The sequence below is a fragment of the Schistocerca gregaria genome, chromosome 6 (genome assembly GCF_023897955.1).
Source record: "Schistocerca gregaria isolate iqSchGreg1 chromosome 6, iqSchGreg1.2, whole genome shotgun sequence".
NCBI classification, from domain to species: domain Eukaryota; kingdom Metazoa; phylum Arthropoda; class Insecta; order Orthoptera; family Acrididae; genus Schistocerca; species Schistocerca gregaria.
The window spans coordinates 489,205,260-489,218,189 of NC_064925.1; the positions used below are offsets into that span (position 1 = coordinate 489,205,260).

General features: G+C 37.8%; 1 protein-coding gene across 2 annotated transcripts in view; it reads left to right on the forward strand.

The window, feature by feature from the left end:
• The window catches only part of LOC126278506 (lymphoid-specific helicase-like), a 131,906-nt gene that overhangs the window by 25,283 nt on the left and 93,693 nt on the right, over positions 1 to 12,930 (forward strand). For both annotated transcript variants that reach the window (XM_049978667.1, XM_049978665.1), the window contains exon 6: positions 1,097 to 1,276. In XM_049978667.1, the coding sequence (XP_049834624.1) occupies positions 1,097 to 1,276 (180 nt within the window). The remainder of the gene's footprint in view (positions 1 to 1,096; positions 1,277 to 12,930) is intronic.

Genomic DNA, 12,930 nt, shown 5'->3' on the forward strand with positions numbered 1-12,930 from the left:
ACCTATTTTACCGATTTATAATGTCAATAAAATTTTATATTTACTTTTTTATATTTACTTTTTTATATTTACTTTTTTATATTTACTTTTTTATATTTACTTTTTTGTATTTACTTTTGGTTTGTTCGTTTAGTAAATTTGTTGGGTTGCTGTATGTATGTGAATGTATCTCTATTTCCTCAAGGATGGTCATCAGTATTCCTATTTTGTTTTCATCTTTTGTTGTGTGTGTGCGCGCTTAGTGTTCTTTTTATATATATATATATATATATCTCCCTTCATGTTGTATTTTATTGTGGTATAATTGTGTTAAAATTTTGGGGTCATAATCATTTTGCTGGGCTATGTATTCCAAGATTTTTATTTCTCTCTGGATTGCTTCATCATCTAGTGGTAAGTTTATTAATCTGTTCAGTGTTGTGTGGAAGAATGCGAGTTTGTGGGCTTCTGGATGACATGAGTGTGTGTTGATAATACAGTCTGTTGTGGTAGGCTTTATGTAAATTTGGAAGCAATTTGTGGCTATTATTCATAAATAATCATGTCATTAAAAGACATTTTGCATTGTGGGCCCCAAAGAACAAAAGTAATGATATCAGTATATTAAAGCACTTGACACAACTCTCAAAAATTCTCAAGAAAATCTACTTTTAAGTCCTCAGCATATCTAATCCCTAAAGTAATACTGGTTTTTTGACTGGCAGTATGTCTTCCTTAGAATGTTTTTGTGCTGATGGGAGAGCTTAATTTTTGGTGAATGATGACTCAAAGATGAATGTTCTGTGAGTGTTTCCATGAAGTTTTATTTGATTTAAAGTAATCTTCAGACAGAATAGGCTGAAATAGATAGTTACTGCGCTGTATGTACTTGTCTGCCAGCCCCGGCAATGGTTTGTACTTGATAAGTCTTAATTCTCACAGTTACAACAGTGTCACTAAACAGAATGTTCTTTGATGTTTAGAAATACTTGAGTTATTTATCTGAAGTCCAGCTATAATACTTTCTACTAATAGAACTTCTGCTGAAAAAATAGAGGAAAAAGATTGTCATCCTCATTATATATGAAAACATTAATTGGAAGTATTTGTTTAACAGGCAATACAGAATGCAAGGAAAAAAAGAAATTGTGAAGTTAACAAAGAGTCTAACAAATCTCCAGAAGATGCCTGTAAAAATGAGGAAAATAATGGGAAAACTGTTTCTCAAAAACAACCAGCGCTCTTTGAAGGTGGTGTGCTGCGCAGTTATCAGATTGATGGACTGGAATGGTTGAAGGTATTATTTGTGCTACTCCATTTTTTTATAACAGCAAGAATATATATAAAGAAAATGGTTAACAGTGGCTTATTGGTTTCAGTGATTGGAATATTTCATCATTACAATATCATCCTGCTTTCACACTCCTGGAGTTAATATTTTTCTGCTGTTTACAGCATTTTCTGGCACTCCCATCAAATTTCTTATGTTCACAATGTTAATTCACACCTGATTATGCATTAATGTAATTATAATTTTCCGCAGTTTACCCTTTATGAAACTATGTTCGTGGAGAAAAAACTGATGTAATTGACATAAAATGAAGCTGGTGTGGCTTTGTCCTTTGTAGTGTTAATTGTGGCTAAGTTTCTTGACAACAGGGTGCTCTGTTCAATAGATTTGAAGTAGTAAAAGTTAGTGCTGTCCGTGGTTTATCTCCTGTCACAGCCAACTTCTCCTTCACATGGAGTACTTCTGGAGATATTTCACATGTAAACAGTGTGTGTGTGTGTGTGTGTGTGTGTGTGTGTGTGTGTGTGTGTGTGTGTGTGTGTGTGTAAATATATATATGTCAGTGTTTGCGCTAGACAATAAGAATAAATTCTCGGAAAGGATTTTGCTAACTGCTCGTGTGATGTTTCATTACTTAAAAAATGAATGAGACAACTGCAGAATTTTGAAAAACATGAATTGTGATTAATAAAATTAAGTCTAATGTTTCTACTTGCCAGACAGTTACCAATTCCAATTACATCAGCAGGTAAACATATTACAAAATTAAGATAACCTTTATTGGATATGAGCTAGTCCATAATGAGTATTTTGATTCCTATATGTACATATCATACATAAACTACGAAAATGTAATGGGGTTTCTATTTATAATTTTTACCGCTTAAAAATCAAAAAAATGGAAAATCCAGGATGGAATATGACGATATTATGAGAAGGAAAAGTTTGCTACTCACAATATAGCAGAGATGCTGAGTTGCAGATAGGCACAACAAAAAGACACTCACAATCAAAGCTTTCGCCTATTAAGACCTACATCAACAGAGAAATGACAAAAGTCAGATGGATGGAGGGAGGGGGAGGAAGTAGTGGAAAAGGAGAGAAATAAAAAGACTGGGTGTGGTGGTGCAATGACTGCTGTGTCATGCTGGAATAGGAACAGGGAATGGGCTGGATGGGTGAGGACTGACTAATGAAGGTTGAGGCCAGGCGGGTTATAGGACAGTAGGATGTATTGCAGGGAAAGTTCCCACCTGCACAATTCAGAAAATCTGTTGTTGATGGGAAGGATCCAGATGGCACAGGCTGTGAAGCAGTCATTGAAATGAAGGATATTATGTTTGGCAGTGTGTTCAGCAACAAGGTGGTCTATTTGTTTCTTGGTCACAGTTTGTCAATGGTCATGCACCATTCACGTTTGCATGAATGACCACTGACAAACTGGGCCAAGAAAAAAGTGGACCACCCTGTTGCCGAACACGCTACCAAACATGATAGCCTTAATTTCAATGACTGTTTCAAAGCCTGCGCCATACCAATCCTTCCCACCAACACCAGCACTTTCTGAAACGCACAGGTGGGAACTTTCCCTGCAATACATCCTACTTTCCCGTAACCCTCCTGGCCTCAACTTTCATTAGTCACTGTCCTCACCCATCCAGCCCCTTCCCCCTTCCACGTTCCCATTCTAGCACCACACAGTCGTCATTCCACCATCACACTCAAGTCTTTTTACTTCTCTTGTTTCCCACTACTTCCCTCCCCACCTCTCCCCTGCCCTCTGTCTAACCTGCAGCACTTCACTGCCTGCCACCCCCCACCATGCTATCCCTCCCCCTCCCCACCCCAGCCTCCTCCTTACCCCCCACCCAGACGCCAATCCCTTCATGCACTGGTGCTGCTGCTCGCAGTGTGGTTTCAGTTGCCCGAGACTGCAGTCGCACGCGCGATCGAGTGACTGCAGCGACTGCAGTGAGAGTGTGAGAGAGAGAGAGAGAGAGAGAGAGAGAGTGTGTGTGTGTGTGTGTGTGTGTGTGTGTGTGTGTGTGTGTGTGTGTGTGTGTGTGTTCAGGAAGGCCTTAATGGCCGAAAGCTTTGCGAGAGTCTTTTTGCTGTGCCTATCTGCGACTCAGCATCTCCACAATATGGTGAGTAGCAACTTTCCTTCTCATAATATTGTTACCACTTAAAAAGTTATTTCCCACATTTTACATTTCCCCGCATTTTACACCATTGTTTTAATTCCTTTTCAAAGCGTAAATGCTGGGTTTCATTGTATTTCTCAAAGGGATTCCAAGACTTAACACAACTGAAGACTGATTTCGATTTATTTATCATACTGTTCTTATTTGCATCTTCAGCTGATGGATGCACAGTGTAGCACTGTAGCACCTGGCACAACGACATGTTTATTCAGTCGAGGTATTCACAAGACACTTTATAAAAGGCTACCCCACAACCAATATTCTTGACTGCACAGACAAGCCACTAAAGTTAATTCAGTGTTTTATGAAAGATGTGGGTGCATAAAAATTGGCCAACTGCTGCCAGTATTAGAGTTTAACCGATTTTAGTGTGCGTAACTCCATATGTTTGACAGTATCATGAACCAAAGTTTTATGTATATTACATACTCTAAAATTGAAATGTGTATGAATTTATAAACATAACAACTTTTGTTAAACACATTTATCTAAAATTCAGCTTTATTCCACTGTATTTGGGCTGTGTAATGTGCTTATTTCATTAAGAAGTAAAGTAATTGGTTTAGCAGAAAAATACAAAGTTGAAAATAAACACTAGTGATAGAATCCTGCTTATAGAAGTATGCTGCAATACTTCCTCTTAAGAGTAGTTCCATTCAGTTGCAGAAATATCATCTGAAGTTTCCTGCCTGCACAGCCTTTGGCATGTAGCGTCTCACTCAAAGATCTTCTGAGATTAGCACAGTGTTGGGAGAAGCTGGACCACTGAGCAGACTCAGCTGGGCTCACAGTGAGCGAGTTGCAGAATCACAAATCTTGGCCAATGTTACTGTTGCCAATATTTTGGTCATCAGAGATGTAACATTTCCGTTGGCTTTCTGAATGCCTTTGAGATTGTGAAAAAATGTCATAAATACAAATAATTCTGCCTGTGAGTTTTTGATATTTTGTGTATTCTCATCATCATTCTGTTTTTTTAAAAAGCTACAGTGGCCCCCAAGAACATTGGATATCAAATTGCATGGTTTTGTCACTTTGTGTCTTAGGCAAGGGTGGTTCCATCTGTCTGATAAATTCAATGAAAGAATGGAGTATTTGTTGTGCCTTCCTGGTGGTAAGCCTGATTATTGCAAGAATCATATAAAGAATTTCAACAATGTGCAGCATATAATTCATTGTTGACAACCATCTGAATTGGTCAGTGTGTTAACTGCAATTGAAAATTTAGAAAGCCTTATTTCTTGCCATCATTAAACATTTTCATTTGACGTTTTGGATTTCTGCATGAATCAAAACCGAACTGGATGAAGTTCGTGTGCACTCCACACCATTGTTGAAGACCGTTTAGTTTTGAATTAATGAATTTAAATGTGGTGAACAAGTGCCAAAGATGAAGTGCTCTCTTGCTGTCCAGTTAACGAAATGCCTGATATAATAACGCAAGACTGTCAAAAATTTGTGAGATTTCTGAGACTGTATGCATCTCAGCTGAGCATGTGTATAATATCTAGCACAGAGAATTCGCTACGAAGAAGCTATGTGCTGAGATTCCTCACAGTTGACCGAATGTGCGCCCAGTACAACATTTCAGAATGGTGTGTGGTGATGTTTAATTGCAAAGTGTGAGACATTTTGCATCAATTTGCAACTTGGATGAAACATGGATCCATCACACCAAAGTTATCAAAGCAATCAGTAGACAAAGGCTGGTAAAAGTGCACTGAATAAGGTAAAAGACATTTTGTCAGCTGGTAAGTTAGTGACCACTCTTTTTGGGGTTTCCCAAACAATAATCCTCATAGGATACTTAAAAAAAGGCAGAACCATAACTGGAAACTACTATGCTTTGTTGTTGGATCGTTTGGAACTTGCAGTGCCTGAAAAGAGACTGAGGTTGGCACCCAAAAAAGTGCTTTTTCGGCAGGATAATGCATCATCCCTCACATCAGTGACAACAATGGCAAAAAGTGCATGAATTGGGCTTTTAATTGGTTCCGTATCCATCCTGTTAACCAGACTTACCCCCAAGTGATTTCTTCTGGCTCTCTTGCTGAAAAGAAATTTTCATCAAATGAGTTGCAGTCAACAAAAATTTTGTGACGTTTAACAGTACCTCCTTTACCAGTGGTATGGAAAAGCTGGATAGTCAAACAGTGGTTATATGATGTTTAGTGGCATGTGAAGGGAAGTTTTATGTTGGAGTATGAAATTTTAAGTCACACAAGAAACCTCGATTTTCTTGCTTTCATATGTCACTTCATGCTTCGATCATTTGTGTGGTGTTCATGCTTCGATCATTTGTGTGGTGTTCATGCTTAGATCATTTGTGTGGTGGAATGTGTACTGGGTAAACCATATGAGGACTCCTCATCTTTCGTGGGTTATTACCCAAGTATTTTTCTTTAATACCATCTTTATTTAGGTTCCCACATATTTTTGAAACAGGGAATTTTAGTGAAAATTGATGTTTACTGGTACAAGGAGGATAAGGGCATTTGACTGAGGTAGATTATTTTATAAACTACTAGCTATTTGCTCTTTGAAAATTTCAACTCTACATGTTCTGTAAGTTGGAAGTAATTATTCCTTTGTTGTTAGAAATCATGAAATTACTCTGTGAACAATGTTTTGTGAACAGTAGTTTGAATAAGAAATTAGGTGTTTGTATTACATACAGAACAGACAAGAGAGAAAAATGTATGTATTTAAGGTGTAGAATTTATTGTTGGAAGTGTAGTCACTCCAGCCTTTCTAAGTCTCATTTTCTCCCAAAGTTGATGGAACTTTGGCCTGACCTGGTAACCTGTGTCCACACATTCTTGTTACGTCCTCTTGATGGAAGTGAAAGTTAGAAAATACATGCATCATCAAAATAAGTTTGTTTTATAAATATAGACTGACTTTACTAAATCTGTGACCGCCCCACGTGAACCATTGTTTGGCGGTAAGGTACCATGAGATAGGTGCATAACTCGCTATGACAGAGACGTGGATCAGTACACTATAAAAGCTTTGTGCTGCAAGTTATTTCCAGGGCTTATCACACACACTTTATAGTTCTTATGAAAGCACACTCAGAATGGAATGTCCAGAGTGGAACATACTTTTCCATACAAAGATTAGGAAGTACTAGTAAACAGCAGATAAGTTACTCCAGTGTTCAGTGAGAATGATGCATTCCTTTTAAATTATCACATTGCGGACAGATCTCGAGTTCACTTGTGTTTTGCTCGCCATCTGTTGAGGACAGATCTTGAGATAAGTTGTGTTTTCTACATGTTGTCTGTAGGTGCCATTTTCTTTGATGTATTTTAACTACTGGATCTATTTAGATGTTTACACCAGTAGCCAATGTATCAAACTTGATTGCTTCTTGTACATTTTGCTAATTTAGAGTTTCGATAGTATTTTTATCTTTCAAATACTTACTATTTCCACCTGGAAGTTCCTACTGGTTTTCGAGTGGCCACCAAGAAAACAGAAGAAAATGAACGGATCTGAAATGCTTATGGAGGTTTTTAACCGTGATTATTCAGATGTTGCTAGTGAGAATGAAGTCCCAGATGACTGTGAATGAGAGTTCTTATTGTTCTGAGGTTGATTCTGTTGACAGTGACGTCATTAGACCTGTAAAGAAATGTAAGTTGACAGTGTTTTCAAGTTGTCCTGACAAAAACGATGAAGGTGGGTGTGTTCTTGTGAATTATATGTTTTGTCATTATGTTAACACTTGAGATTTGGGCCCCATCTTGAACAATTTAACTATGCACATGGTTAGAAAGTGGCTGTGACTTCATTAAAGCCTTACAATATGTTTTTACTGCAGTCTCACTGGTCGCATCTTGTTGATATGGCTCAGCAACAATGAAAAAAACCCAATAAATTTTACCAGCACATTTAACTTGCAGCATTGCTTCATCCTCAGTTCTCGTCGCAGGTTCAGTCCTAGTCCGGCACACAATATGTCTGGCAGGAAATTTCAAATTAGTGCAGCATCCACTGCAGAGTGAAAATTCATTCAAGTACTGTTGTCATTCTGTGTAATATAATCATTTTACACTACAAAAACTAGGAGGGTGTCAGCATGGCTTTATTTTTTTTGCATTGACTGTTCATGAGCAGGTAGGAGGATATGGGGGGAAAAAAACCTGATATTCAAGCCAACACTGTCTGGCAGCTCATTTGTGACATCATCCTCATTGTTTATTAAGTGACATGCTCCCGTTACTAGAAGTGTTCAGATTAATGACTAACAAGTAAAAATAAGTGATGTACAATTGTAAAGGATTTTCTTGTAGTTTTTCACTTCTCATTATATTCCCATGTTCTTTGTACTTATCCCTCTACTCACTAGTAAAAAGCGGCGCAGATGAAATTCTTGAGAATAACAGGGAGATTTAGTGAGTGTAATGAGTAGTCTCTGTAAAGTGTTAGTAAGGCATGGATGTTCTGTTCTGTGTAGTAGTAAATTGAAGGGTTGCATTACTTTCAAATCATTTCTTGCAAGCCAGAAATGGTTAACTTCTTGTAATTTAGAGTGGAGAGCAGCTATAAAGATGAATCAGGGACGGATGCGCAGAAGCATGTGGAAGTGTACCATGTGACTCACAGCCAGTTGTGTGCCAGTGACATTCTTGTATTTGTTCTGTGCGGGTCGTGCTATGTTCGGAAGTTCTAACTGTTTATTTCGGTCATAATGTTCCTTGCTGAGTGCTGACTGCCTTCATAGTGTTCATTATGAGTGATGGTAAGCAATCACGCCAAGTGCTACACAACCAGGCAAGAGCAATAGTGTTCCATGTGTACTTAGAGACAATCTTCCGCTGAATCCATGCCAGCACAAAGTGCGGGTCGCGCCATTGCCAAACACCAGGAGTCCCACTATTTCCAAATGCCAGGAGCAGAGAGCTGAAGCCTATAGTGATGGTCTGAGGACCATTCAGAGAATATCAAGAGAAGGTAAGACTTCTGTGCAAGCCTGCAGCTTAGCTGTTTTCAAATCACCAGGAAGCAACAAACCCCAAAAAAGAAGTGAGAGAGCTAGACAATTTAGCGAAAAACGTTTTGCGGCGCATAGTGTTCAGCATATATGCTGAAGGCAAGTATCCAACAGCAGGGAAACTAGTTTTGCGTATGAAAGAAGCTGAAAATTTTAATGGAAGCAAATGGACCATGTTGAGAATACTGCAAGACATGGGGTTCAGGTATCAGTCAACAAACGATGGTAGGAAATTATTAATGGACCAAAGCAATATTGTAGCTGCAAGGACTGTATTTGAGAACAATGCAGGAGATCAGAGAAGCTGGCACGTCTCGAATTTATTACTTAGATGAAACTTTTGTTAATCAGAACCACGCAACGGCCATGTGCTGGAAAATGAGCAGTGGGTATGGTGGATAAAAGTTCTTATTGGTAAGGGTAACAGAATTGTAGTGCTTCATGTCAGATCAGCAGATACTGGCTTTATTCCCCAGGGTAAGCTGTTTTTTTAAGGCGTCAAAAGATAAGAATTCTGAAGATTACCACTCTGAAATGATATACAGTATCTTCAAAAGGTGGTTTACACAATAATTATTGCCACATATTCCTGCATCTTCAGTTATAGTTGTGGACAATGCAAGCATCCACTCAGTGCAAGTGAACAAAGCTCCAAATACGAACTCCAAAAAGGCAGACATTATTGCATGGCTGTCATCTAATGGAATACCTCATAACTCGTTGCATACCATACCAGAGCAGAATTGCTGGTTCTTGCCAGTCAACAGAAGCCTGCATACGGAGTTTATGAGACAGGCAAAATTGCAAAGCCGTATGGACACAGTATTGTTAAGATTATCCCCATACCATTGCTATTGCAACCCAGTCGAGCTGGTATGGGCTCAGGTGAAAGTATATAGTGCGGAAAAGAACAATATATTCAAAATTGAAGATGTTGATAGACTTACACATGAGGCAATAGACAGCATCTCAACATCTGCAGGGGCAGCTTGTGTAAGACATGCAGAAAAACTGCAACATGAAGAATACAACAGGGAAATTGGCAAGGACATGGTTGTGGACACATTTTTCATAAATGTTGCTGAGTCTGATTCATCTACATTGGACAGCGAAGACGATGGCTCAGTTTTCTTGCTGTGAAATATCTAAGTACCAATTACTGCTAGTCATGACTATTTGTGTGACTGTGCCTGCAGCTGTTTTACTTTCAGATTCTGTCTTTTTCAGCCAAATAGAATTTAATGTAGAGAAATTATGTATTTCGATATTTTATATGATTGGGAATGTTGAGATTGAGTTGAACATTAATTAATTCTATGTGGAAGGTTGTGTGTGCACGCCTGTAAAGATTTGTGTTACTAAGGATGCAATTCATAAAGTTCACTGTGGAACGATGTTGATGCTAGTGTGCCGTCAGCTGTCTCAGTGCACGAACTGACACAAGGAAATAAGGAAATCAGCAGTGTGGCAATGTATTCCAGCCCCCTCCCCCCCTACCCCCCCCCCTCTCTCTCTCTCTCTCTCTCTCTCTCTCTCTGTCTCTCTCTCTCTCTCTCTCTCTCTCTCTCTGTCTCTCTCTCTCGTGCAACGCACCTGCCTTCATAGCTGCTCTCCATTCTAGATTTCTTTGTGCAGTGGAACTTAAAATTTTTAGTTTTTATTGTAATTTATCAAATTCACTGTAGGATCTGAACTGCCCAACTGTTCCTATTTGTGCTAGCACAATAACTCTTCTGCAAACAACTTTAAAGACAGTGCACCTGAAAATTCATTGGACAAATACCATTATATTTATAGTAGACAAATCCAAACAGTTTCCTTAGGCAACCTCTAAAACCAAATAATAAAGGATGACAAAACACATTTTGTTGGCATCTAAATAATAGGCATGCATCAGAACTAGATTATGTATAATTTTGTACCATTCGTGAATGTAAGTTGTGCTTTTAATTGTAGTAATAAACTAACTACAGGCAGCTTTGGACCAGCTTTGGTAAAGTTAAAAGATTATTTTTTAGTGTTGAATATATTTTTAGAAAAAATATTAATGTATTTCATTGTACGTGTGTCATCCTCTACAGATAATTATTTTTCTTTGTATGATAAGCCTTGAAACATAGCACAACATTGGTGGTATTTAGTGTGTTCTGTATACATACTTGCAAATTGTGCATGTGCTCATTGGAGTATTGGTAAGTACACATAGTCAATAATTTTGGAAAAGTTATAACCAGTAAAACTTACCAAGGTTCTCATCAGAGGACCTTCCTCCTCCAGTGTTCCTCTTTTCTGTGGTGCAGGTGTCACAAAGCTCTATTGCTAGATACAGATTAAACTCTCCACCATACTAGAATTGTAATCTGCAACTCCTGGTGGTTTTGTTTTCTTTCCCCAGACTTTGAGTCACTCTCCTTCGTGTCTGATGTTTGTCATATTACAGGCGTTAAACATTTGCACTTCTTTTATTGACCCACTTCAGGGTAAGCATTGTATAAATGGACATAAACTGGACCCAATATGTTTGTTTGTTCTTTAGTTTTGGCACATTTAGCCTCTTATTAGGAAGAGTACAACTTCAGTTTTTCCATGATTATGAAATAGGGATGGTGGTATTTTCTGAAACAACCAGTTGTTCGTTATATCAATTTTTTTCTTTTTTCACAACCACACCAGTTTAGCCCGATTGTAAAAATCGGTTGTTATAGAATTCTGAAACAACCAGTTTTTGCTTTTTATACCTATTTCCTGTAATAAATGTAGGAAAAAAATTTAACTCCCTCAGTTTCAAGATACATTGAATCAAAATATTAAATGAGACAGGTAAATTAAAAACAGTCTGTCCATCGTTGACTGCTTTTGTCGAAAAGCAGTAAGTGATTTAGCACTACAAAATATCACCAGTATCCTCCTAATGACATTAATTTTTCAAAACTTTGTCCAGAAATTGTATTGTAATTGGAGAACATACTACTATTTGAGCATTACCTGTAATCAATGTTACTGGGTGAAAACTGAGGATGAAGAGCTCTATCTTCCATGTTAATTTATCAACATTCATGGGTTACAAGCAGATAAAGGCATATTATGTAGATACAGGCAGCAGACAAGTTGTTGGTAAGTTTTTAATTTATTACTGTTACCACGAATTACTTTGTTTTTTATTATGCCATAGAAGTGAAGCTTTATACTTCATTACTATGTCACTTCGTAAAAATATTTCCTGACTAGTGTTGGTGCCATTGTGGAGTACAATGGATGTCGAGCAACGACAGTGAGAAACTACAGTGTAGACCAGGCCTTGTGCACTGGATGTACACGCGTATCTTAAGCCTTGACACAAACCAACTGGGACGTTATTGTCTCGGCAATGCTGTACCAATTCTTGTGCCATGTGTTACTCTTTTCTTTCAATATTGTCATTAAAATAGCACTAATTACTTTTCCCATTTTGTATAATAATGCAATACTTCAAACCAATGCAAATTTTACTAATAAAAAATACTTCTGTCTTCTAAAAAGTTTATTTAAAATGAAAAACTTTGGTAGCGGTGCTGCTATGGCTACTTGAAATGTTTTTTTTTTTATGAGACCAAATATTGTTAAATACCAGTTATTCAGAGCTAAAATACTGGTATTGCTTTTAACCAGAAGGTTTGTCCCATGTAGACAGTGGAACTACTCAGCCACACCTGCTCAGAGGTCATTGCCTGCCTGACAATAGATGGCATCTGGGCAATTCCCCAAACCCGTTACATTCATGACTTGGCACTAACATCCTATTTCCTATTACCAAAATTGAAATCCCCCCTCAAAGGACACCACTATGGGTCCCAAATGGCTGCCAAAGGACCATGTATGGCACTTCAGGACAGAATATCTGTTGTAGATTAAATGCACTGTGGAATGTTCTACACACTTTATCAAGTACATTTTTGATTTTAGATAACATTCTCCTTTGTTATTGGCAGAGTTGTTGCTAAAGCAAAACATTATGAAAATAACAGAAAACTGACTCTGGACATAATTTCACTGGAAAGTAGTGTTCCAGTGGTCTTTCTGGACCAATAGTCACTAATTTTCAGCTTTATAACAAGCCATTGCGATATAAATAGTAGCGGAGGAAGGAATACAGTTGATCATGCCACATATCTTTCCATCTGGACAATCTAGATTGCTGCGATTATGATGCTTTTGCGACAATGTGTAAAGCAAATTTTTTGATTTAATCTGCTGTAGAATTTGAGATCTGTTACAGATGTCAGAAAAAATGACAATATTAGACACTTCTGCTAAAAATTGTTCCCTGAAGCTGTATTGTCAAATTCAAAATCACTTTTGCTACTGCGAAATGTGTTGCTAAAGTGTCCTCTTTTTCCCAAGCATTTCAGCTCACTTTTCGACGCTTCAGATTCTGGAGAATTTTCATCTCTTCTAGAAAAAGATGAAAGTGATGTAGC